Raw genomic sequence first — 26,895 nt, 5'->3', positions numbered from 1 at the left:
GAATAAGGCGATTTCTTCATAGCTAAGATTATTTCCTGTTCTTTTGTACTTGTGCATCTTAGGGGGACGGGTTCTTTCAAGACTGCCAGATTAATTTTGGATTGTTTGAGCAAGATGTTTAGCTAACAGGGTTAATTACTTAAAAAATAATAATTGTATTAAAATTTGTACTTCTGTAGTCATGCAATGGACACTTACTGGTATCTTCTGATGCCTGAGAATCCTGAGTATTTCCAGGTGAACAGTTTCAGAATGTCAGTCATGCTGCCTCAGTACACCCAACTTCTGCAAGCCAAATGAGACTGTGTCACTCATTGCTGGTCCAGATAGCAGATCTGGGTCTAGCAAAGCCTGGGGCCCGAGGTAGCACTTGGAACATTGCCCAAAAGAACAGCAGTCATGGAAGAAAAGCCAAGTTAGGTGTTATTGCATCATTCCCACAGCTGATGTAGGGCTGCAGCATTAAATCAAACTTGGGGTAGCCTTCCTCCTAGAAGGTGATCTTTTAAGCAAAGCTTTGTTCGTAACTTAAATATTTATGTTGTGCCCTATGTGATGGGCTCAGCACAGATTATGGCAGTTTTGTCAAAGGTAAATTTATCGCTGTCCAGGGCACATTCTGCTAAATACAGCAATCACTTTTGCCACAAATTGAGCCTTTGTTGGTACCCAGAAAACAGTGGATTTCCACTGCCATATCTTTTATTTCTTTTTGGAGAAATACATACTTTCTCCTCCATTAAGATTTCCCTTCCTGTTGTTTCAAACTTATCACATTTTAAGTAATTTGTGACTACATGTTCTGCCAAGTTTGCAGTGTGATCCCAAAGGCATAATAAATTCATGTAACTCATTTTGTGGATCAATTTGTGTTCACTAACAAATAAATATATGTACTGTTGTATTCCCCTTATATGAGACCATAGGGCTTTCAGTCTTTTGGTAGATAATACCATCGACGGATTTAATTCCACGAAATAGTAATATCAGCTTTTTAGAAATACAGGCTTTCTTCTGTTTCCTTTTTCTTTTGTCTCATATTGGAAGTTTGACAATCACAGATTTGATCTAATTCCTTTTTGCTGAGTTAAATTCTTGATTATCCCAAAATTCTTAATTAGGCAGATATTCCATTCATCTCAAAGAGAATAACACTCTTTTCCTGCTTCAATCTGTATGTGCTACATGAGGGAAAATAAAGTTTTCAATCACTTTCCCTCTTTTCCATGATGGTCAACGTACCTAGTGTAGCAACATTACAACCTTCTTTCTCTCTCTTTCTCTTTTATTTCTTGTAAATCAGACCGAAGGGAAGAGCACTTTCACTTCCTTTATAGGATGGAATATGATGTCACATGGGACTCCTTCATGGTGAGTATCTATCCTGATTTTTCTTCTAAATTATCAGCTAAAATGATTTCTCCCCATAAATTGTATGTCATGTTGTTAAAAAGCCAACATCACATTATTAACATCACACTTCTGTTCATAAATTTTGCTGGGTTGTATTCAACTATTTCCTGACCAAAGTAGACCCAGGGATGAGACAAATTAGAGAAAACCAAATGCTACCTACCTGTTGCAGTATCATTTATTTTGAAAATTATTTAGGAAGGTAATGAAATGAATTGTTAAGTTGGAGTACATTTTCACATTAAATCTAAAATGAGATTGTCCGGTCAATTTTAAGAGACGCCATGCACTTTTGCCTAAAAATCTTAATAGTCGAATTTCCATGAATAGGAGCTGTCAAATGAATTGTTATCCTAGGCTTGTAAATGGCCACTAGTCAAGTTAACCGTGGCAAGTGAAAAATCAACTCCAGAGACCAGGCAGACAAATTTTTGATTCTTTTTTTTTTTTCTTTCACATGAGCCACAAACAATTGCAGGGAGGACTAATAGCATTTTTGTGTGTGAGTAGTAAACTTTGTGAATGCTATGGGTTTGTTTCAAAATATTCTGTATTAGCTACTTTTGAAAGATAAATATCACTGTGCAAGTGGAACTCTGCTCACTTAATAGGGCTTTTTTACCTTCTTTTCCTCGCTACAGTCCCCTTTGTCCATGAAAAGCCACTCATGAGCGTTTTGCCCCCCTGAGACTAGTACTGGATTTGACAAAGGGGGCTGCTGTAGAAGGAGGAAGTCCTCAGTAATTGAAGGACCATCTTGCCCGCAATTCACACAAGAGCACCTCTGTATTCAAGACATAGTTCAGATATAAGCCGTATCTAAATCAGTTTTAAATTAAAAAATGATGTGCAGGGCATATCAAGTGTTCTTCATACTGTAGTCCTTGCTTTACTGCATAATAAAGTCTCAGTTTGGCTTAATAACTGTTAACAACCAGGATAATAAGGTGGGATCAGGATTATCTAGGTGTTTAAACAGGAATTAGGGATGCGGGTGGCACTGTGGGTTAAACCGCAGAGCCTAGGACTTGCCGATCAGAAGGTCGGCGGTTCGAATCCCCACAACGGGGTGAGCTCCCGTTGCTCGGTCCCTGCTCCTTCCAACCTAGTTCGAAAGCACGTCAAAGTGCAAGTAGATAAATGGGTACCGCTCCGGCGGGAAGGTAAACGGCGTTTCCGTGCGCTGCTCTGGTTCGCCATGCTGGCTTAGTCATGCTGGCCACATGACCCGAAAGCTGTACGCCGGCTTCCTCGGCCAATAAAGCGAGATGAGCGCCCCAACCCCAGAGTCGGCCACGACTGGACCTAATGGTCAGGGGTCCCTTTACCTTTAAACAGTAATTAAGACAGTGTTCCCTGGTTTGGAGAAAGTCTGGCTTAATCTAAAACAGGGATGAAATGCCAAAACTGGTATGAAAAGAAGGGTTTGTGGGTTGGTGCATTCATTTCTGGATTTTATGAAAGAAAGCTTATCTTCAACAGTGCCGAGTATCCTGCCCAGATGTGACTTTTACTTTCTCCCCCCCCCCCCCTCATACTCTGTCACGTACACAAACATAAAGTCAGTAATGTGCATGCTAAGATACAGGGATGAATGAAAACAATAGATACTAAAATATCTCATGAAAAGTACCTCACCCATTCAATTTTAAGATAAATTTCTTTAGGGAAAGTGTTTTGAAATCTTATTAATTGTCGTGCCATTTCTGATTTCGCCTTGTTTGTTTTGAGACAGCTCTCACCGAGGCCTAAGGATGAGGTTGGTGTTGATTTTTTTCTTCTTCTTAGCATGCTGTTGTGCTATCTGTGCGCATGTAGTTTTTGCTGTTGATCAGGCTACAAGCAAACACATTACGGAAGTTTAGCTTCTTTTAAATAATGCTTCTTACACAAAATGCATGCTTTGAAGTAGCTTGGCTCTCTAAGTGCATCTGAGTGATGCCTGCGTTTCCAAACGGGTCTCGTTCACATACTACATTTTTTGGAGTGCTCTTAAAAACTTAGGTTATAACTGAAAAAGGGGCCTGGATTCCATTAAGCCAGCGCAAGGGTTCCTGCTGGTGCAGTGGGACTTGTCTCCTTCCGTCTTGCACTTCCCCAAATGTGCTTCTGGAGAGTCAGGAGAACCCTGAGAAGAGATGAGGGGAAGGAGGGTGGGGTTTTTTTTAGCATAAATGAAGGAACAATTGGAAAAGTGTAACGTGAAATTCCACCCAATTTGTGAATCATCTGGGTAAGGGGAAGCCAATGTGGTGCCCTACAAATATTATTGGACTACAACTCCTGTTGGGACGCGGGTGGCACTGTGGGTTAAACCACAGATGCTAGGACTTGCTGATCAGAAGGTCGGCGGTTCGAATCCCCGCCACGGGGTGAGCTCCTGTTGCTCGGTCCCTGCTCCTGCCAACCTAGCAGTTTGAAAGCACATCAAAGTGCAAGTAGATAAATAGGTACCGCTCCGGCGGGAAGGTAAACGGCGTTTCCGTGCACTGCTCTGGTTCGCCAGAAGCGGCTTAGTCATGCTGGCCACATGACCCGGAAGCTGTACGCCGGCTCCCTCGGCCAGTAAAGCGAGATGAGTGCCACAACCCCAGAGTCGGTCACGACTGGACCTAATGGTCAGGGGTCCCTTTACCTTTACAGTCGCCAAAACAGAATGCCTAGTTGCCATTTTTTGTTCCAGAAATTCATTTTGATTGTGCAGATAAAATATAACCGATAGAATTAGGGATGATGGGAATTGTAGTGCAGTAACATCTGAAGGGCTACTCCTGATCCAGCTATTATACTTTGAGCACTGCTAAGTGAGGCATCCTTTGTGTGGTTGAAAAATACAGATCCCAAAGGCAATCTAAGATATACGCTGCTTTTGTAGATTTTCGTGGTGCATTCGACTCAATTGACCGCCCAAAGTTGTGGAGGAAACTCGCATAATTAAAAATTGATCAGCGCTTATTGATTCTAATGCAAAATCTACACTCTTCTAATACCTGTCAAGTCAAACTTAACACCAAAGGTCACCTTTCATCAGATATCCCAAACTCGAAAGGGGTAAAACAAGGGTGTATTCTTGCCCCCTTTCTATTTAACTTATTCCTATCAGACTTGACAGATTACCTTCAAAAAATAGAATCACATGCCCCTAAACTTAATCAGAAGCCAGTTCCTCTCTTATTATACGCAGACGATGCTGTCCTACTATCATTAACGAGCCTGGGTCTGAAACGTCTTATATCCTCACTGATCCTTTACTGCGAATGTAACAAACTCTCTATAAATTATGAGAAGACAAAAATTTTGGTCTTCTCGAATGGTTGGAAATTAGAGAAATGGAAAATAAGAGGGCAAGAAATCCAACAAGTGAAAATCCATAGGTATCTGGGAATCTTATTCCAGAGCAATCTAGGGTGGGTAACCCATCGCACAAATGCCATAAAACAGGCAAAGTGCACCTCATCAGCAGTTGCCCGTTTTTATTACCAGATAGGTAATCAATTTATCCCTGCGGCCATTCAGATATTTCAAACAAAAGTGCAATCCCAGTTACTTTATGGAATCCCGCTATGGGTCCAAGCATATAACAGTGATTTAAAAAAAATTCATTCCAGCTTTTTGAGACGTATTCTTGGACTCCCAGCTGTGATCAAATATGAAACAATGTGTGCAGAAATAGGCATACACACACTGCAATATTGGGCATGGTCCACCTCAATAAAGTACTGGTTACGCTGCCACTTTCGCTGCCCTCCATCAAGTCTGCTCGCTGATTTGCTCAAAGACTCCTATAAATCAAGATGGTATCAGCACCTCGAAAAAAAGATTGAATCTTTAGGCATCGAGCTGGAGCCCCTGTACAATTCTAATGAGCAGTACATTTTTCATAATATCCTAACTAGACTAAAGGATGTCGAGAGACAAAATATTATGGCAGCTGTAAACAAAATTTGCTCCCCCACATTCTATGATTTAAATATCTTAGATAGTAGAGCCAATTACGTCACTAAATTAATAATCCCAGCCCAACGTAGGGCTTTTATGCTGGCCCGTTTAAATGTTTTTCCCTCAGCATTTGTCAGGGGAAGATATCAAAACGTTCCTAGAAACAAGAGATTCTGCAGATGCTCTATGAATGTCCCGGACACTGTAGAGCATATTCTCTTTCATTGCCCATTGCACAGTACGCTCCGTCAACGCGTGCTGTCCCCTCTTTCGGGTGGTCTGGAACCCCAGCAAGGTAAATGTGTGGGACTTTACCTATCCGACGCTGACCAAAGGGTAACGGCGGGGGTAGCTGAGTTTTTGGCAGCAGTCCTCCAAGGAGCAGGTTAACAAGGAAAACCACTGATTTTATATGTATATATATATATATATATGTATGTAGCCATCTGCTGCCTTTTTTATATACATTTCAAGGTTTTTATATGTTATTTTCTCTTTTATGGTTTTATTTGCATAATGCCTAATAAAGGTTTGATAATAAGTAAATAAGTAGTATTTACTGACACATACAAACGAAGCAGGAAACACTTCTGTTCACCCCAAATACGTTCAGCGGAAGGCATGTTTCAGAAGTAGTTTTAGGAGGTGCAGTATTGCAGAATTTTGAGAACAACTCTTCATAGGATAATTGTTTGACATTGGATAATTCAGTGGTTCAAAAAGGGTATGGCAGGAGAGGATGGCAAGTGCGGCAGGAAGATTCAAGGACAATCAAATAAACATTTAAACATTTATGTGTAGTATGGATAAACAACAGAAGCAGTATCCACTCCTCTCTTCAAGAGCATTGGCTGTTCTACGACTTATTCTTGTGAACAAGGATTTTCTTCTGACAAATATGAAAGTTCAGAAAAGAGAAAGGCTTCTTTGTGTTCATGAGGGAGATGAGCATTTGTCATAAATTAGACATAATATAAATGAGATTACTCGGCAAAAACAAGCTCACACCTCTCATTGCGTTTGCATACATATTTAAGAGGCTTGTTTATATTTTGGAAATGATTCCTGTTCTTATGTAGCTGCATAAGAACATAAGCTGCATAAGAAGATATGGAGCAGTGTTATAAAACCGAGTACTGCTAGGAGTTGTTTCTTAACTGTTTTTCAATGTATTTTTATCAATAAAAAATTCAGTGTGGCGCAATCAAATTTTTATTCTGAAAGTATGGACCTGAGAAAAGCTTGAGAACCACTGGGCTTATCCCGTGAAGTATGATCCTGAAGCTTTTTCAGTACAGTGGTACCTTGGTTTGCAACCGCTTTGGCTTACAACCATTTGGGATTACAACCACGTTAAACCCGGAAGTGCATGTCCCTCTTTTTGGATTACAACCCGTTTTTTTGGGGGGGGGGGAGGCCCCATTGGCAAAAGAGCGCCTTGGGTTACAATCTGTTTTGGTTTACAACCGGACTTCCGGAATAGATTATGGTTGTAAACCAAGGTACTACTGTACAGGCATAGGGTATGCTTGTGTTAATCTTGTCTATGTAGGTGTTTTTCTTAACCAGCAGATGGAGTCAGTTCTTCGATTATGTGAAACAGGTTCAGAATTTATTTAAATTTACAGTGCATAATAAAGGTAGCTCTTAACTGCAATCTGTCTGGAATGCTATCTTTACTCTTTGACATATTCTGATATACATTACAAAGTTTCTTTGATATGTACCAATTTGACAAACATCAGACAGTTTTTTAAAGTGTTGTGCTCAGGTAGAAAAGACCTTGCAGATTTTTTGGAAATGGCTCACATTTGTCTAGGGACAATTTGAGCTGAATGTCCATTGGTCACTCTCCTTTGCATGCGCTAGTTGCTCTTAATCGGTAACCAGGTAGGTGGGACTTTTGTTAATTTTTGGAGATTTGTGGTAGAGGTTGGAGCCCACCTAAATGTCATAGTAGCAACTTTGTGTGTGTGAGAACACAATCTACCCTAATCACACAGAGAAGAAAATTCCTTCCAGTAGCACCTTAAAGACCAACTGAGTTAGTTCTAGGTATGAGCTTTCGTGTGCATGCACACTTCTTCAGATACACACACGAAAGCTCATACCTAGAACTAACTCAGTTGGTCTTTAAGGTGCTACTGGAAGGAATTTTTTTATTTTGTTTTGACCATGGCAGACCAACACGGCTACCTATCTGTAACTGGCACACAGAGAAGAATGGAGGGCTTAAAATGAAAAAGACATCAGGAAGGGTGTGGCAGACTCCTTCTCTGCAAGTAATTTTGCCTTAGCTGCGTTAACTTCCAATATTGGAGCTCAGCTGAGAATAAGTCCACTTGGGGAGAGTAATTGTGGCAAAGTAAGATGGAGAAAGAATTTTGCTCCCCTTTTGGTTGAAGGAAGGAAGGGTTTAGTACAGTTAAAATCAGACTGACCACTCACCCTTGTCTAGGTGATTGGGCCTATACTATGTTGTGTCTAGTTTAACTCTTAGAAGAGCTTGACTTTTTGTTATGCTTGTAACCTGAAAATGCTCTGGAGAAAATAGGAAGCCAGGGTGAACCTGGGAGCACTGGTATAGTTACCCACTGTCATTCAGAACACTAACAAAAACTTCTAAATTGTCAAGAAAAGGTCCTGAAGCTTGAAAACATTTTCTGTAATTTATTTGAGTTTGGACTGAAACAAGAGTTATTCTATATGAGGATCTGAGATTATAGCAATTCTTGTGTGCTACAGGCTAATCTTGCTTTGGAGTAATCTTGAGCATTTAGAGAAAAAATAATTAATCACATGTTTATGCCTCTGAATATTTTGTAAAATTACTATTTCAGTAAATCTTGGCTTTACAAAACATTTTTTTACCAATATGGAACCAGAGTCAGATTTCAGGGTTTAATTATTCTTCATCAAAATGTATTCACACATCTTCTGAGTTAATGCTGACAGTACAATATACTTTTGATAGATTGTGTAGCTGTTATCAGTATGATCCATTTTCTTCTATAGTTCAGGCAATTTAAAGCACATGATGGCCACATTCAGACAATTGTACCTCAAGTTCGATAAAGCGAGATATGAATTTGCCTGTGCATATATCCCCCTTTCTACACCGTTTGCAGCATGCCTGATTGCAATGTAAGATGCTCTCAAGTAATGAAGCATATGTTTGCTGTTAAGCCAAGTGAACTTCATTTTCCATTTCAGCCAAACCTTGTTCCATCTTCAAAGCAATCTTGAATCTTGACTCATGGTTTTGTAGTTGGTTTAAAATTCTGGCTTGTTACTTAATCGGTAACCACAGTCCCTCTGTTGAAGCCACATGGTTTTCCTCAAGAGTTCAGCTTTTACCATTTCCCAAAATAAATGGATCAAGAAGTTTTAAAAATTAGGAAACCACAAACCAACTCACATTAATTTAATTTGGTTTAATCTGTAGGAGACAAACAGCAAAATGTGCAGATTTTTTAAAAAAACCTCTGCATTACTTCATGTTTCTCCTTAATAAAACAATTAATTTCCAAAGCTTTTTGCCTACAAATGTCCCTACATTTCTTTGAGCGTTCCAAACACAAAGCCATAATAAGGCCACAAACCAATTTCTGTTAAGTGTCTGTTTGCTGATCGCATTTCCATCTCATGATATAAACCTGCATTTTTGTTTTAAAATCCAGAATAAATTACTGTTAGGAACAGACAGGAGCCTGAGTGAGCAGAGCAGACAGGTGGGGAGAAGGATCCAGGGGAATTGGGCAGTGGTTTGTGGGATTCTGTGCCACCTGTAAAGTAACCTAATCTAAAGTAATCTAAGGTTAGATTAAAGGTTGCAAGGTGGGGTTGCCATTGAAGACAGTTCGGATAGTTCATCCGGTACAGAATTTAGCGCTTGCTCATGGGGGCAAGACGGTTTGGGCAGATTACACCAAGCCTGGCCCTAGCTTCACTGGTTTGCCAATTAGTTAATTTAATTAATAGTAATGCTAATAGACTATTCTGGGTTACTTCTTGGAATGCTGATCTTTTTGAATTCAAAAAGGAGGTATTCTGCTTTCAGCAAAACAGGTTGCCTGCTCTCCTCTTGCAAATTACTTTCAGTATCGTTTTTAAGTCCGGAGTGACCCTCACCAAGGAGTTAGGTATGAATCGTTAGTTTTAGATTGACTGGGGGCAAAACCAGCAGCAATTTAAGTATTTGTTGTTAAAATAGAAAACGTACCATTCAGTACAAATGCTTTGTGTTGAATGGCTCTGGTGCTTTTTTATGTACAGTGGTGCCTCGCAAGACGAAATTAATCCGTTCCGTGAGGCTCTTCGTATAGCGGTTTTTTCGTCTTGCGAAGCAAGCCCATTGACAGCTTAGCGGATTAGCGCTATTAGCGGTTTAGCGGCTTATCAGCGGATCAGCTGATAAGCGGCTTAGGGCTTAGGAAAAGGGGGGGGGAACCCTGCAGGAACTCGCAAGACATTATTGTCTTTTTTTAAAAATATATTTTATTTGGGTTTTTAAACATAAATGCAAAAATAAAGAACAGTATAACATATATCATAACATCTTTTCTTAACATCTTTGGACTCCCTCACGCCTCCCGCTCCCATTTACATCGTTGTCAATTCTTGCCAGCAATTTATCATCTTGTTTACACTCTTGTGTCAAATTCATTTAAATATAATCTATGAATTCTCCAATAGGTTTATAATTTTTTCTCAAATTTACTTATCATCTTAATTCCTTCTAATTTAGTGGTGCACAATGATTTATGATCTGGCGTCCTTTCTTAAAATTCAACCAAATTACAGTGTTTTTTTAAATAAATCTTGAATTTCTTCCAATCTTCTTCATCCCTCTCCTCTCCCAGGTCTCGGATTATTGTCTTGCGAAGCAAGCCCATAGGGAAATTTGTTTTGCGAAGCGCCTCCAAATGGAAAACCCTTTTGTCTAGCGGGTTTTCCGTCTTGCGAGGCGTTTGTCTTGCGGGGCACCACTGTACTTTTGAAAAACATATTTAATATGTGGCTATTGTTTACAATTGTGCTATTTGTTTTGTGTACTTTCTATATTTCAGTGATAGACGCTTGCTGCAGCCCGCTCAGGTGTGTGATATTTTCAAAGGAGTTATATTGCTTATCTGCTACTTCATGATGCACTATGTTGACTATTCCATGATGTACCACCTGATCAGAGGACAGTCTGTCATTAAACTCTACATCATCTATAATATGCTTGAGGTAAGCAAATGGCCATCAGAACTGTCAAAACATGCTTCCTTCCTGAATATTCCAGGTGGAACAATTTCAAAGTTGGTAAAAGAATTATGGTAATTCTGGAATATATTTCCTGCCCTGTTATGGGACAAAGATCCATTTTTCTTCAACAATGATAAGCAACAAGTCGTATTGTGGATGCCATAGTTTCTTTAGTATTTGTAAGCAGCTAAATTTGTAATGGGTTTTAAAAGAGCAACTCTCACAAAAGTGTGGTGTATATTTAACACAGTAATAGATATAGTCCCAACCAATTTTAGGAGTTTTATAAAAAATGGTAGGTATCTCAAGAATTACTTCACATGTGTCTCAAAAGTTGGACATGTTTGAAGAAACTTAAGACTTTGTTTTCTATGAATAGTAGACCTACATGTGAAAAAGCAAGCTGCTTTTCAAAGTCCAGCGTCTTTGAAAACAACTGATTTGCCATTAATAGTGCCATCCAAATGTTCTTGACGGGAGGAAGGCATAAAAAGAAAATAATTAAAGCAAGCAGAAGAATAGTATAGCAATGTGCATAAGTGGGTTTTTTTAAAATCCTTTTCAGCTCTGCTATTATTTATCTTTTGAAATATTTCAAAATATTTCAGAAGCATCACCAAATACAGTTTAATCCCAGAGCAATCCCCTTTCATGTGAATGGAAATACTCCTGTTTGTGCAAAGCTGACCCTTAGATCCAGGACTTTGGGTTTGATCCTGAGATCTGTCTGGAGAAAAAGGTTGGCCAAGTGTGACTTTCCTGCTCCATTTCTCCCCAGCAGCTATGGACTGTAGTCTCTCTGGAATGGTGTGAGCTGAGGGACTAGGAAGATTTTAGAAAATGAGGCAGATGCACCTTCTGCCGTGCTGGTCTTTTCCTTAGAATAATGGAATAGAGATGAACGAGAGCATTCTCTAATGAAGGAGAGTCCACCACCTTCCGAGGCACTGTAGGGTTGCCATATCTTGAAGAACAAAAAAGAGGACAGCCCAAGATGCTGCCAGCCCGAGGAGGCGTGTGGGGCTGCTGATGCTCTAGTGCACCTCTTTCCCTGGCACGGGCTGGCAGCAGCTGCACAATGCAGAGCAGCCCATGCGGAGGCAGGACCCCAGCACCTACCTGATCTTCGCTGTGATAGCTTCACTCTGCTGTGGTGATTCCACTTCTGGGACACAGTGCCCTTCTGAGCATGCACGTGCCCCCCCAAAAAAACCAACACACCCCATTTATTTATTTTTTAATAACCCCAAACCCAGACATTTCCTTTATAACGTAAATATCCACCTAGATGGGCATGTTGGCCCCCCCAAAAGAGGATATGTCCAGGTTTTCCTGGATGTATGGCAACTCTAGAGGTAGTCAGCTGTTACCATCAGAAAGTTCTTCCTAATATTTATTCAGAATCTCTTTTCTTGCAACTTGAAGCCATTGGTTCAGGTCCTAAGCTTTGCAGCTTTCTGTTTGAAGATGGCTACCGTATCTTCTCTCAGTGTCCTCTTCTCCAGGCTAAACATTAAGACCCTGGATCATCTTGCTCGTGCTCCTCTCCACATGTTCCAGCTTGTCAATATCCTCCTGAAATTGTGGCACCCAGACACAGTACTCCAGGTGTGGTCTGACCAAAGCAGAATAGAGTGATACTATTACTTTCCTTGATCTGGACGCTATACTATTACTTTCCTTGATCTGGACGCTATACTTCTTTAGATGCAGCCTAGAATAGCATTAGCCTTTTTGCTCCTGCATCACACTGTTAATTCATTTAAGCCTAGATCACTTTCACATATACTACGGTCAAGCCAGGTGTCCCCATCTTATATTTGTGCAACAAATTATTCCTTCCTAAGTGTAGAACCTTACATTTGTCCCTATTGAAATTCATATTGGCCCAGCTCTCCAATATGTTTAGTATGAGAGAGGGACAAAAACTTCTCCCTGTCTACCTTCTCTACATCATGCATAATATTATGCATCTCTATCATGTCTCCATTTACTTGACTTATTTCTAAACTAAAAAGTCCCTTGTAGGAGAGTTTCTCCAACCCCTTCATTCTTCAGTTACCTTTTTGAGATGTGGCAACACAGTATTCCAAGTGTAGTCTTGCCATAGATTCTTGCGACAGCATTATGATACTGGCATTTTCGTTTTTGATCCCTTTCTTAATGATCCCAAATAATGATCCCTTTCAGCCAGTTAGAAGAGATATTTTTGAAGCTCATCTCAATCCCTTTTGTTCTCACCACGCAAAACAATTTGGTATCATCAGCAAACATGGCTACCTCACTGCTCATTCCAACACTAAATCATTAATGGGCTACTTAAAAAGCACAGGTCCAAGTTCCAATTCTTGGGGGAACTCCAGTTTCTACATCCCTCCATTGGGAAAACTCAATTTTTTCCCTATCCTTTGCCTTCTGTTTCTTTACCAGTTACTAATAATCCACAGGAGAGCCTCTTTTCTATGACTGCTAAGCTTACTCAGGAGTTTTTGGTTAGGTACTTTGTGCACTTTGATTGTCAAAAAGCTTTTGACAATGTTAACGGGATCAACACTATATGCATGTTGACACTCTGAAAGGTTAGTCAGACATGACTTACCCTTTGCTGAAGCCATGCCAGCATTTGCTTTGCATGCAGAAGGTCCTAGATACAATTTGACATCTCCAGGTAGTGCTGGGACAGACTCCTATCTGAAATCCTGGAGAGTTTCTGCCAGTCACTTGGCTCCCATTTCACTCCACTTCTCTAACCAGCAAGAGCAACAGATGATGGCTTCGGTTTATATCTCAACTGGAGCTTGTGATTTGTTTTTCTTCAAACTGCATACCCTCCAGCATTTCTCCAATGAAAATAGGGACATCCTAAGGAAAAGTGGGACATTCTGGGATCAAATCAGAAACCAGGATGGCTTTTCCCTGGAAAGTTAGGGACACTTGGAGGGTCAGAAACTGTCATGTTAAGCAATGGTTTGTCATCACTTACTAATCATAGTTTGTTTGGGTGAAACAAACAGTACTTGGGATAGATGTGACACTATGCTGTAGATCATGGTTTGTTACTTCCACTGACGAGGGAAGGAGCAGAGTGGGAGCAAATCTCCACATTCATGGTGAACCATTAACTTGGCCAATTATGTATTTGTTATATTTGCCCCATAAATAGAAATGTGCAGGTTTATTCTTCCATCCATGCTTACTAAACACTGAAAGATCCCCCCCCCCAAAAAAAAACCCCACCACTTCTGAAAAACGAACCAAAAATCCCCCAGATTTTTTGAGTGAGCTCTTTCCGGATCTTTCCAGTAATGTAGGCATTTGCTGAATACCCGCAAATGACATTTTGTTTTTGTTTTTAGATTCATATTTTCCCGGCTCCTGCTCCTTTTTGAACTCCCAATGTACATAATGCTAGTGACATAGCCCCATCATGGAATTCTTCTGGAGTCTGGAGCCGGAATGTAGGGTTTAGGTAAGTCCAGTTTAAAGAGAGGGGCGGTATTGTGTGGCATCTAAGCATTTAGAGTCCTACTAAAAGTAAAATTTTTAGAGACTATTTTTTAAAAAACCACACAATATACTTTAGGGCTATTATACTAAATTTGGTTTTTCCCAAAAAAAGAGAAAGAAGGAGCTGGAAGAGGTTGAATTTACTTTGTTGTTTGGGGGGGGGGGGAGTACTTTTGTTGAGAGTTTCATTGAACTAACCTAAACCATAGGCAATACCCATAGAGTATAGAGGGGAGGATAACACTTAAAATATGCTTTTGTATGCAGAAAGGCACACTTACAAATATATGAAACTGGAAGGCCTTGAATAATTTACTGTTTGTACATAACATACATAATTTGTATGTGAAGGACATTTCTCACTGGACCAAGCTGTTCTTTCATTTTGTCACTTCTGTATTTTCCAGTTGTGGTAAGAATTCACATCTACACCACCTTGTTTGTTACCAAGGTGAGGAACAACCATCTTTTGAATAAACCACAGAACCAAGGAGACTAATTTGAGTCCAGCAACCAGGAGGCATCCAACGTTGATTATAGCTATTGCAACAGGACAGAGCTCACTCAATTCAATGTGCCTATTGAGAAGGTCTGTCCTGAGGCACTTCAGAACAAAGACTTGTATAGTAGTTCAGACAGAGCAAACAAAGAGTCATAAAACATCTTCACGTATGTCAGGAAATAGTGCTTGCACATTGGTGAGAGAACTCACAGTTGTATAAAGCACAGTGGATCCGTCCTTCCGTTTGAGGTGCCAGTTCATATAACCAGTGTCTCCATTTGATCCCTGCATGATTCACAGCCTACCTGCAACCCTGTGAATATCTGTACCTGGATCTAGAGAGGATGGTTCACACTTTTTGCAGTAGGGAAGCTCTTTGTGTGCATTTGATGATGTATGCCTTAACGGCATTGTGCATATTGGAAAGCATGGGAGCCCCTTCATCAGGTGGGGCTTCCAGCTAGCTGAAGTGACAAAGAGCCCTAGAATTGCTAATTAGAAATGTTAAAAATCAGAATTGGACCTTAAAATAATTAAAGGTTAATGTGAAATATGAACTAATAGATTTTAGTGAGTCTACTCTTGAGTATGATGTAGGTGGATATCACCCGTTACATTTGCCTTCTAGATTTTGATCATTTAGGAAATGTTCATGCTTTATGAATATTTCTCACATCAGCGAGGGTGTAGAAGATCGGCAAGGAGTGCAAGCCAAACAAACTGGTGCGCGCGCACACGCTAAGCAAAATTGAAAGGGTGGTGGTGCTCTTGCCCATTTTTCTCCCGAAAGAGCTCCTAAAACTGCGCCCAGTGTTCCTGTTAAGCTTCTGTTGAAATTGGCTGGCGAGTGTCTGCTGGCTGGAACTGCTGAGTCAGGCCAGGCTGGTCCGTCTTGAAAGAGACTCTCTTGCAAAAGCACTGCAGGTACAAACAAGCAGGCAAATCATGCAGCGCCAGGCTGAATTCTGACAGGCCAGGCCCATGGCACAGTGTCTTTGCTTTCTATCTGGGAAGATGATCCACACTTATTCTCATTCTCCTGCTTGGGATGGGTGTGGGCAGTGCAGATTCCTACATGTCTTTCCTTCCCATCCATCTGCTGCCTCTTGTTTATCTTCCCCCAGGCCCCATTTTGCATTTCAGGGCTCACTCCAGATTTCTTTCTTAAGGTGCCTCCTTTTCTCCCCTTCACAGCTCTTGGGGTTCTTTGGCATCTTCTTTTTTCTTGAGAGTACAGTGGTACCTCGGGTTACATACGCTTCAGGTTACATACGCTTCAGGTTACAGACTCCGCTAACCCAGAAATAGTGCTTCAGGTTCAGAACTTTGCTTCAGGATAAGAACAGAAATCAGGCTCCGGCGGCGTGGCAGCAGTGGGAGGTCCCATTAGCTAAAGTGGTGCTTCAGGTTAAGAACAGTTTCAGGTTAAGAACGGACCTCCAGAACGAATTAAGTACTTAACCTGAGGTACCACTGTATTTTCCCAGAGGAAAAAACAAAACCCTGCCTCTGTTGCAGCAACTGCACTGTATCAGCCCTCTGACCAGACATTCATAGTTCCATTTCCACAGCTGCAGTGACGTGACATTCCAGCAGTTTTGCTATTGCCCTATGGGGGAAACTTATATGTGCAGTCAGTTTATATTATCAATATATGGCATTTTCTGCTCCACGATTTAGTTCTTCAAGTTGAATTTAAAAACATTAATTGGAGGGCGCATAAATACTTCTGCATCCTTTTAAAGATGTGGCTTCAAACAACATTCCATGGAACTCTAGTTTCTTAGAAGACTATCAGGGACATTTATTGACCATTATCAATGGTTCCCTGCAATGTAGAACCCCAAAGGTTCCTGGTTGCACTGTTTTGTTCACACAGGTTAATGGTGGAATCTGATAGGTCTGGCCAATGCTCCACATAAGGTGACTTTGTGCTTGAAGCAGAATTGTAAAACTTCTATAACACACAGGCATTCCATGACCAGTCAGCAGCAAGGATACTTTGCAGATGTTGAGGGAAAAGCTACTTGGAAGTAGAAACTTTGAAAACAAAAATTGTAGCTAACTTTGTTTTGAATATCCTATTTGTATTTCATGTTGGACACTGACATGATGAGAGTATGCAGTAATTAATGGAAAAATAAACTCTGTTACCTTTGTTTAAGAGGAACATACTGACAAAATTAAACTATCTTGGTTTATACTTCCTTGGTGTATTTTCTCTTTCTTTCTAGGTAGCTGATCGTTTGTTTTCATCTTTTGGTCAAGATATTTTGGATGCTCTTTACTGGACAGCTACAGAACCAAAGGAGAGAAAAAGGGCACACATAGGTGTGATTCCCCATTTTTTCATGGCGGTGCTGTACGTCTGTATCCTTTTGTGTCAGAATTGCAGTTCATTTTCATCTCTATGAATGCTAAAATAGTACTTCAAATGCATGGATTTGAGGACCATTACATTTTATCTACAAACCTATTCAAAGTTCTGTGAGATTGTGTCAGAATCTTCATCTTAATTAATGTAAGAACTAGAACTGGATTTTTAAAGAAAGTAAATTGAAAACCTTCTATTGGGCAAGAATTAACTAAGGAGAATTCCTCAGTCCAGCCATGCAGGACTTGTACTTAAGCTGTCCATTTACCACAAACTATAGCCAAGAACAAGCCTTGTCCACATTTCATGTTTTTCCTGCTAGCCTTGCTTTTAATGCTTGCCCCTGGCCTATCTTGCATTAACTCTTAGCTAAACCAAGGAGCCAGCGTGCAGGTGCTGGGAGGAAAAATGGCAGCTATTTATTTCCTTCCCTGGCCCTGCTGCTGCGATGCTACCTAGAGCTGAGCCATTGTTGTGTTTATTGTTAAACCTAAACCCAGAGTTGTATTTTGTCTGGAGAAGAACAACAACAGTGGTTCACTACATTACGAAATGGATAATAAATATTAGTAGGGCATGCACACCCACGTTTCTCAGGCATAGTCGTAGCAAAGCAGTACAAGTAATTGCTGAACCTTCTCTTGGAATGCTTAAAACCATGCAATGGACATGGTTGATATAACTGCATGTTTATCAGCAAGCTACTCCATAGTATAGCACAGGCATAGGCAAACTCGGCCCTCCAGCTGTTTTCGAACTACAACTCCCATTATCCCTAGCTAACAGGACCAGTGGTCAGGGATGATGGGAGTTGTAGTGCCAAAACAACTGGAGGGCGGAGTTTGCCTATGCCTGGTATAGCACAATGATATTTAAAAGTCTGCTTTGGTTAATGGGGGGGAGATCTTAAAACTTATCGTAATATATATATTGCAATTTAATATTTTCTTCTAAAAAGCATTTACCTTAACATATATGACTACAGTCTTGCATGCTATCTTGATAATGGTCCAAGCAACGACACTCAATGTAGCCTTCAACTCGCACAACAAGTCACTTCTTACTATCATGATGTCTAACAATGTAAGTGATTTATAGATATATAAATATCACACTGATGTGTGACAGTACTTCTGTTAAATGATTTATATGTTCTCAGTCAACATATTTTGTAGAAAATGTTTTTTTATAAAATAAAAGTATAAGAGTGTTACTTTCTTTAAATTGCAGTTTGTTGAAATTAAAGGAAGCGTTTTCAAGAAGTTTGAAAAGAATAATCTGTTTCAGATGTCCAACAGTGGTATGTACATATATGTGAGCTGCTAATTCAGGAGTGTGTGCTTCTAATACATCATATATCATGTAGCATGTGTGAAATCAGTGGTGGTAGTATTTCATAAAAACCTGTGTGATCGTAATTTGTGGTGTTCCTCTTCAAGTATGGCAAGGGGCTTGTTCACACAAACTTGACCACAAACTTGACATGAGCCAACAGTGTGACACGGCAGCTTAAAAAGCCAATGCAATTCTGGGCTGCATCAATAGGAGTATAGCATCTAGATCAAGGGAAGTAATAGTGCCACTGTATTCTGCTCTGGTCAGACCTCACCTGGAGTACTGTGTCCAGTTCTGGGCACCACAGTTCAAGAAGGACACTGACAAACTGGAACGTGTCCAGAGGAGGGCAACCAAAATGGTCAAAGGCCTGGAAACGATGCCTTATGAGGAACGGCTAAGGGAGCTGGGCATGTTTAGCCTGGAGAAGAGGAGGTTAAGGGGTGATATGATAGCCATGTTCAAATATATAAAAGGATGTCACATAGAGGAGGGAGAAAGGTTGTTTTCTGCTGCTCCAAAGAAGCGGACACGGAGCAATGGTTCCAAACTACAAGAAAAAAGATTCCACCTAAACATTAGGAAGAACTTCCTGACAGTGAGAGCTGTTCGACAGTGGAATTTCCTGCCAAGGAGTGTGGTGGAGTCTCCTTCTTTGGAGGTCTTTAAGCAGAGGCTTGACAACCATATGTCAGGAGTGCTCTGATGGTGTTTCCCGCTTGGCAGGGGGTTGGACTCGATGGCCCTTGTGGTCTCTTCCAACTCTATGATTCTATGATTCACCACCCTGATCTGGGTTGGGATATGTTTTGCTCTTGAACAGCAGTACTGAAAATAAAACCATAGGTGAGTTATGAAGTGGTGTACAATTTTAATCCTGTTTTGAGGTTTCACTATTTTTAATCAGGCTAATAAAGATGGAACCAGACTAAGTTAGTTCTAATCAAGTCCCACAGAGCAGAATAATGAAATTAGTCATGTTGACTATTGTTTCATCCTGACTTTCATGAAACCAACTCATGAGTAACGTTCTTTGGCTCCCACCACAACAAAGTAGCAGTTCTTTTATAGATATGTATTTATTTTGGTCTGGTTAACATATAAAATTAAGCCAAACCATAGCCTAATGCAAATGTATGGGCTCCTGGGGAAGAGGCTGTGTCTGCTCCTGCACTGACCTAAGCCATGGTTTGGTTTAGCATGTCATCCCAACCAGACTCGTGCTTTAACGCTGTCCAGATAAGTCATACATTGTGACCAAGGTTTGTCCACCTTACTTGGTTTTGAGATGAAATCCAGTCTTCCATCCATGTACCCCACTGCTGCCTTGCTTTGCTTCTAATTCTGTGCAGTGTAGGCGCATCACTTGCATGAATTCAATTAAACTCACTTGGCTCTGGCAGCCGCCTTTCTTTGCAATGGGGAGAGAGAAAGTAAGGGAAGGCAGTTAAGAGACACCCCCCTTTGCTAGCAGCCAGGTAAACGTTGACTATATTCAGTGTTGCTTATATGCGTTGCCTCTGGAGCGGAACCCCCAGGTGTGATGCAGCTACACTATATTCAGATTTTATTGTGTGTTAAATTCATACAGTGGTGCCCCGCAAGACGAACGCCTCGCAAGACGGAAAACCCGCTAGACGAAAGGGTTTTCCGTTTTGGAGGCGCTTCGCAAAACGAATTTCCCTATGGGCTTGCTTCACAAGATGAAAATGTCTTGCGAGTTCCTGCGGGTTTTTTTCCCTCCCCCCCCCTTTTTCTAAGCAGCTAAGCCGCTTATAAGCTGATCCGCTAAGCTGATAAGCCGCTAAAAGCCGCTAAACCGCTAATAGCGCTAATCCGCTAAGCTGTCAATGGGCTTGCTTCGCAAGACGAAATAACCACTATACGAAGAGACTCACGGAATGGATTAATTTCGTCTTGCGAGGCACCACTGTAACACTGTTAAAAATACCGAGAATCTTTTGTCACTCTCTACATGTTTCAAACACTTAAATTTAAGTTCATTCCTGCCTCCTTAAACTAGAGGCCTGTGCGGAAGACCCATTGAATGCTGTGGGACTCACTTTCTGAGAAAATATGCATAGGATTGTACTGTGTGATTAGCAATGATTTTTCTTTTTTTTTCAGATGTTACATATAGCAGTAATTATTAAATCAAGCCAACTTATGATCCAGTATTGTAGAGCATCACTTTTGCTGTGTCGAATGTATGCCGTTCCCTCCCTGAGGAAGAATACAGTTGTATATTATTCCAGATGTACATAGAAAAAATGAACAATAAAGGGAACTTATTTCCCATGTTCAGATTGTTAGGTTGGATTTGATGGATCCATACATCAGTCGCAAACTTGTTCCATGCTCTTGCATAGAGTGCAGCTTTTTATAAGTAATATTAATCCACTACTAAATTTAGCCTCTGTATAAGAACTCTTCTGTAGAATGGTGATGCAAATTGCTATTTTTGTAGCCTTAAAAGTTTATTATTCTTTTTAGATATAAAGGAGAGATTCACCAACTATGTGCTGTTACTGATAGTTTGTCTAAGAAACATGGAACAGTTTTCATGGAATCCAGGTAAAGTCTTATTTCCAGACAACAAATATAGAATAAAAATTTGAAGACATTTTAGTTGTATTGACTGCCAGCAGCATAAACATAATTTGGCTGTACCTATTTTAATGCAAAAGTGGTTGACTTGATTAATTCTTCAGTATGTTATCTGTGTACTGTCACTGGATCTTATTATCATGTGTGTATGCTGTATTAATGATTTATTCAAGTGCTTTAATTCAGGTTAAAACATAATGCATAATGCTCTTGGTAACAGAGCAGGAGAGGAGCACAGTGTTGCTATTTCCTCTCTGTGCACGAGCACACTTGTTCTTTCACAGTGAGTCATGAACACTATAGTGTTATATGCTAATAAGAATATAGGTGGTTTTCTGTAGACTGAAGTTTTCTATTTTGTCAACAAAATGGTGTTATCTTCCTGCCAGACTCTTCATTCATACCAAAAGTTAGCACTCCAGGGCTCATTCTTTTGTATATACCCTGTCGTGCCTAAGAAGGAGTGGCATTTGCTGGACGTCTGCAGGGACCTTATATTCTATAAATAATAAAAATAATTAATAATAAATTTTTATTTGTACCCCGCCCTCCCTGGCCGTAGCCGGGCTCAGAGCAGCTAACATCATATAAATAATACAATATGCATAAAACCAAACAATCAATTAAAATGCATCCCAAAATTCATTCAAATAAATTAATGTTAAAGTTAAAACTGGACAGATGGCAATCCTCAGGTCAAAACTGAAAGCGGTTAATACTTGCCAGGTCTTTCAGAAAGAAAGAAAAATGTTTCTACTGCTGCTCTCTGGGTGGCTGTTAATATAGGCCTAACTCATTCCTCCACCAGCTTCTCCTGGCACATTCTGTTAGAAGGTTGTCTGCAGGTGTGTTTTTTAAGAGAGCCTCACTGAAAAGATTTTCAGAGCAAAAGCACATGTCTTAATTCACAATGCATCATTGACTCCTTTCTTTTCCTGTGGCTGCCTTTGATCACAAAGCCCTCCCAGAGAGGACTGGAAGCTTAGGCCCTGTTATTTTGGCACAGGAGTATTCATGCTTTCACTCAGATGCACTGCTTTTGGCTATCCCCATGTTCATTAAATTCTGCAGGACCCTGTTGAGAGAAGAAGAAGAAGAAGAAACATCTTACTTGGTGAACACCTGTTATTCTCATAGATTCTAGCTATCCAGATCATAATTTAGGCCTTCTGATACTAGGAAGTGGGACCTACCCCCTGTCATGAATGGCACTCTTGTCTATGAGAAGAACAGAAATTAAACAGATGAGAATTTCCTAATTTGTATGCACAACACTTTCTTCAGAAGAGTTACATTGGTGTGGATTATGGCCAAGTGTGTAATATTGTAGCTTGTGTGGTGCAAAAAACATCTGCAATTATTACCTTGGCATTTCCTGAGATTTCAAACACGTAGACATTTACAGATTCAGGTTCTGACTGTTGGGCCAAACAGTATGTACTCACCTTTTTCTGTCATTGCTTTTTGTGACACGTTTGTACATCTGACATTCACCCTGTCTTTACAGATCATCTTTGGGTATTGTTTCCAGATGTCTGTATGGTGATTGCATCAGAAATTGCTGTAGATATTGTAAAACATGCTTTCATAACAAAATTCAATGACATCACAGCTGATGTAAGTATATTGTTGAACCACTGTACATTCAAATTTGAAATTGGGTGTGATGCGGTCTTAGCACGGATGCAGTATCTGTATGAAGAAGGCTCATGTAGGGCTCAATAAATGCCTCTTTTTGATTCAGGGTGGTAAATCAAGAATTGTGAGGAGTTGCCAAAAGGAGCCCTCCATATTGGTTAAGTAGGCATTACAATGGCAAATACGGTTCACTTGTAAGCAACTGTAAAATGATGCAAATTTCGTAGATGTGCTACCAGTATCATAATGTCATTACACTCTGTTACTTGGAGTGCTGTGTTGCCGCACCTCAAAATGGTTGTTGAAGGTCTGTAAAAGGTGCCGAAAAGAGCAAAGGGAAAAAATGATCATGAGACTTGAGTAACTTCCCTATGAAAAAGGGTTCCAATGTCTGGAGCTTTTTAGTGCGGAAGGAATGTGAGCTCAGTTCAGATCTGATACACAAAACAAGTTCCTGGGCTTTAGAATGCTTTAATTCAAAGTGTATATCTTCTGCACCTAGCTCTGCTTGGTTGATCTTGGGGTTTTAGTAAAAAAAGGAACAAACCCAAAATTACAAGATGAAGTGGTGTTGTCTGCTAATGCCACAAGCCTTGTCCATCTCATATTAGCCATTAAAATTGTGTTTTAGTTTCAAGGACATTATAAAGAATAAGAATAGAGGCAAATATTATCCCTTCATTGCATTTGTGTGCGCATATGTGCATTTAGGAAGCGAGGTCAGATTTAGACAGGGTGGCTGGATTTGCAAAGTAGCAGCAGTATAGTGTGGAAGCACATTTAATAAATGCACTTAATAAGTTATATTGTGCCAAAGGCAGTTATACATGGCCTACTTTTGTATAATGAGTGCAGAAATGATGCAGTGAAAAATGGAAATGATAGCTCTAGCCTACTAGATTTATTCTGGTACCCAGACCTGTGAGGTTTCATATTAACACATAGATTTTATTAATAAATAATACTGATACTACAAAGTACCTGATTTCACACACACACCATTTGAAGCGAATGGCCGTTGCAGATGCTGAATCAGAATTAGACTTAGTAGCCTGAAAGTAGACACATACCTTTAAAAAAAAAAAAGCTTTTTCAGCTAGTGTCCAAGTAGATGTTTTAATGTTCTTTAGAATAATATCAAAAAACAAGAGTTGCACCTTATTCCAGCTATATCTGCTTGGAGGTAAGATTAACTTATCAACAAGCAATCCTAGATATACTAGTTTTTATGAGAGAAACATACTTAAGTGATTGCAGCAAAGCAGGTCAGTGATGTATAATGGTTTATAGACTCAATGTTTTATCTATTCATACTGAGCTTTTCTGGAACAAAGCACTTAACTATCAGCCATATCTACAGCACACTGTTGGATACGGGCTCTTAAATGCTTATGCAGCTCTTACATGGATACACTTGAATAAATGTTGCATCTTAGAACCTGCATCTTTTTCTATGCTTGATTCTGCATATGGGTTGAGCAGAACCCTGTGTAGATAAGAATATCCACACGGCACTGGACTGATCCAACAGAATCTGCTTTTTCCTATCCCATATCATAGGAATCCAGTTGTTAAGCTTACTCTTCAATGATAAATGAGTATCTGAGAAACAGTACGGCAATGCTAAGTGTGCTAATCCTAAATTTACTTTTAATAATTACAGTACTGATTTTATTGCTGGTATTTACTTTGATCAGAATGAAAGGACTTGTGTTGCTCTGTTTTCAGGTCTACAGTGAATACAGAGCCAGTCTTGCATTTGACCTTGTTAGCAGTCGACAGAAAAATGTAAGTAGCAGAATGAAAAATGCCTGTTCCTTACACTAAAGGACGTGCCTGGTTTTATTCCAGAAAATGGAATCCATCAGTTAATCAGAAACTGTGTTGGTCTCTAAGTGTTTGAAAAAGCTTACTTCACTCTTTGCACAGGGAATTAAAATGATGTGCACAAGTTTAATGTGAGTCACTTGACATTTAGTTTTATATTAGTTTTTCTTTTTTGCCATTCTATTTTAAAATATTGTTATTCACAATCTTCAGCATTCAAACTAAATAGGATGCTAGTACCTAACTATGCTGTGTTCCCGTCTCTATGTGAAGCTGAGCAAACTTCACAAACACATCAGCAGAGCATGTTCACATGTTCAGATGTAGCAGTGTCGTTTGTTCAGTCCGAGGGCAGGTGAGAAGCGGGAGAGGCTGGATGAGAACATGGATGTGAGTCAGGGCTAGAGATCAAAGGGATGTGTATAGTTCACTGAAGAATGGAGCAAATATGTGAGAGGTGAGGTAAAGGTAAAGGGACCCCTGACCATTAGGTCCAGTCGTGACCAACTCTGGGGTTGCAGCGCTCATCTCGCTTTATTGGCCGAGGGAGCCGGTGTACAGCTTGTCAGTCATGTGGCCAGCATGACTAAGCCGCTTCTGGCAAGCCAGAGCAGCACACGGAAACGCCATTTACCTTTCCGCCAGAGCGGTACCTATTTATCTACTTGCACTTTGATGTGCTTTCAAACTGCCAGGTTGGCAGGAGCAGGGACCGAGAAACGGGAGCTCACCCCGTCGCAGGGATTCGAACCGCCGACCTTCTGATCGGCAAGTCCTAGGCTCTGTGATTTAACCCGCAGCGCCACCCGTGTCCCACATGTGAGAGGTGAAGTCAGTGATAATTGAAACCAGAAAGTGCAGGGTCGAAGAAGCAAGCAGAAAAAGCCTTGTGAATGGCTGAATGTTTTGGAGGCTGCAGAAGCAGTAGAAACTGGATGTGGGGAGGTTCAGCTGTGTGCACTGTTGAATTTGATGATCAAACAGTAAGAATTTCACAGAAGAGAGAGCAGTTGTTGGTGAAGACGGGATCAAGAGGAGGTAAGGAAGAGAGGACAGAGGGCAAGTCAGCATAAAAGTTGAAATTGCTAAGGACCAAGTTTGAAGTTTTGTCAGAGAGGAAGAAAGGCAAACCCGGCCTCAGCCTGTAACGAAGATTGAGTCATGGAATAGGGTGCTAAAGAAGTGTAATGCAGAGATGCAAAGGGAGCAGAATTAAAGAGAATTCATTTCAGAGGTAGAGGAAAAAGTGGGGCGGGGAAGTGGGCAATGGGTGGGACTGGCAAAATCTGGACGGAGGGCAGTCATCTGGCCGCCACAACCTTCAGGACACGATTTGTGGGAGAATGAGATACCTGTGAGGGAAAGAGCAGCAACAGTCGCATTGTTCGAGTGTTGAAGCTGGGTTTCAGTGTTGGTAAGTAGATGGAAGAGCTGAGATGGGGAGTGGGGAAGAAATAAATAGATGAGGTAGCTACCCTAGTTTTAAAGGCAGTATCTGTAACTGCATGGTGATGGCTGTCACATTTCATATTTTCCTTAATGTTTATGACATTCAAGTCCTTCCTTTAAATAACGCAGCTGTAGTATGCCATTAAATGTCTTTGTAATCTGCTGATACAATGTGTGATGGCTTGATCCTTCTTTATAGGTCAGTGAATTTAAATTGCATTAATTTTAATTGGATTCACACACACAAATATATTTGCCATTTTATGAGGCAAGTTTCACCACTTTAAAATGTGATTTTGTTCTTTTTTTAAATGGATGCTTCAGGGAAGGTTGATGCCATCCAAAATGTGTAGCCAGTCCCAGTGGAACTTGCTCTGTTATTTTTGTTTTCTACACTTCATTTAAAAACTCGGGTTCAATTCTTGTCTCCTAGGCATACACAGATTACAGTGACTCAGTTTCCAGGAGAATGGGCTTTATTCCTCTCCCATTGGCTGTTCTAGTAAGTCATGTATTTCTTGTCATATTGCAGACTCCCTTGGTAAGTGGTGAAAATTTTACCAAGGGATGAAATATATTCCCGAACCCTTGAATTGCTATTTTTTAAGAGGGGTATTATGTGATGTAGCTCCAGAACATAGTTTCCTCAACTACTGTGAGGTTAAAGCTTGGCTGAAAGTGGTATGTATTCTTATGTAGCTAGCTTTTAAAATTAAAAGGTCTCTTTGGACTTTACTGTGAGAGCTTGGGTTTTGGTGATACAGACTTCCAAGTTAAAAACGTAATAAACGAAACCTAAAATGATCCTGCAAAAATGTCCGAAAGGGGAAAAAATATTCTCTATAAAAAGCAACCAGCAGAAAGCCCCAGCAGAGAGAGAGAGAGCAAAATTAACAAATGCCTGGGAGAATAAACGGCTTGTAGCCTTGCACTGGAAAGATGATGATGTTGGTGGCGGGCAAACTTTCTTGAGGAGAGTGCTCCACAAATGGAGGTCCACTTGTTACCAGCCTCCACATCTTTACTGAAGGGGACACTCAGAGGAAGGCCTTTA

General features: G+C 40.4%; 1 protein-coding gene and 1 long non-coding RNA gene across 4 annotated transcripts in view; both read left to right on the top strand.

The window, feature by feature from the left end:
- The window catches only part of TAPT1 (transmembrane anterior posterior transformation 1), a 63,988-nt gene that overhangs the window by 30,621 nt on the left and 6,472 nt on the right, over positions 1-26,895 (top strand). For 2 of the 3 annotated variants that reach the window (XM_081876283.1, XM_081876281.1), the window contains exons 4-12: positions 3,149-3,172; positions 10,422-10,584; positions 16,846-16,981; positions 17,971-18,068; positions 18,216-18,285; positions 20,814-20,894; positions 22,435-22,544; positions 24,294-24,353; positions 26,275-26,343. In XM_081876283.1, coding sequence (XP_081732409.1) covers positions 3,149-3,172; positions 10,422-10,584; positions 16,846-16,981; positions 17,971-18,068; positions 18,216-18,285; positions 20,814-20,894; positions 22,435-22,544; positions 24,294-24,353; positions 26,275-26,343 — 811 coding nt within the window. The remainder of the gene's footprint in view (positions 1-3,148; positions 3,173-10,421; positions 10,585-16,845; positions 16,982-17,970; positions 18,069-18,215; positions 18,286-20,813; positions 20,895-22,434; positions 22,545-24,293; positions 24,354-26,274; positions 26,344-26,895) is intronic. The other variant, XM_081876282.1, reaches the window with a different exon arrangement.
- On the top strand, positions 24,360-25,402 carry LOC309350020. The gene is made up of 2 exons (XR_014160261.1): positions 24,360-24,699; positions 24,753-25,402. It is a non-coding gene; the product is annotated as an uncharacterized lncRNA (long non-coding RNA).

The sequence above is a fragment of the Podarcis erhardii genome (genome assembly GCF_964252035.2).
Source record: "Podarcis erhardii genome assembly, chromosome: 9".
In the NCBI taxonomy this organism is placed as follows: Eukaryota; Metazoa; Chordata; class Lepidosauria; order Squamata; family Lacertidae; genus Podarcis; species Podarcis erhardii.
Note: the sequence above shows the minus strand (reverse complement) of the source record. Positions and strands in the feature narration are given on the sequence as shown.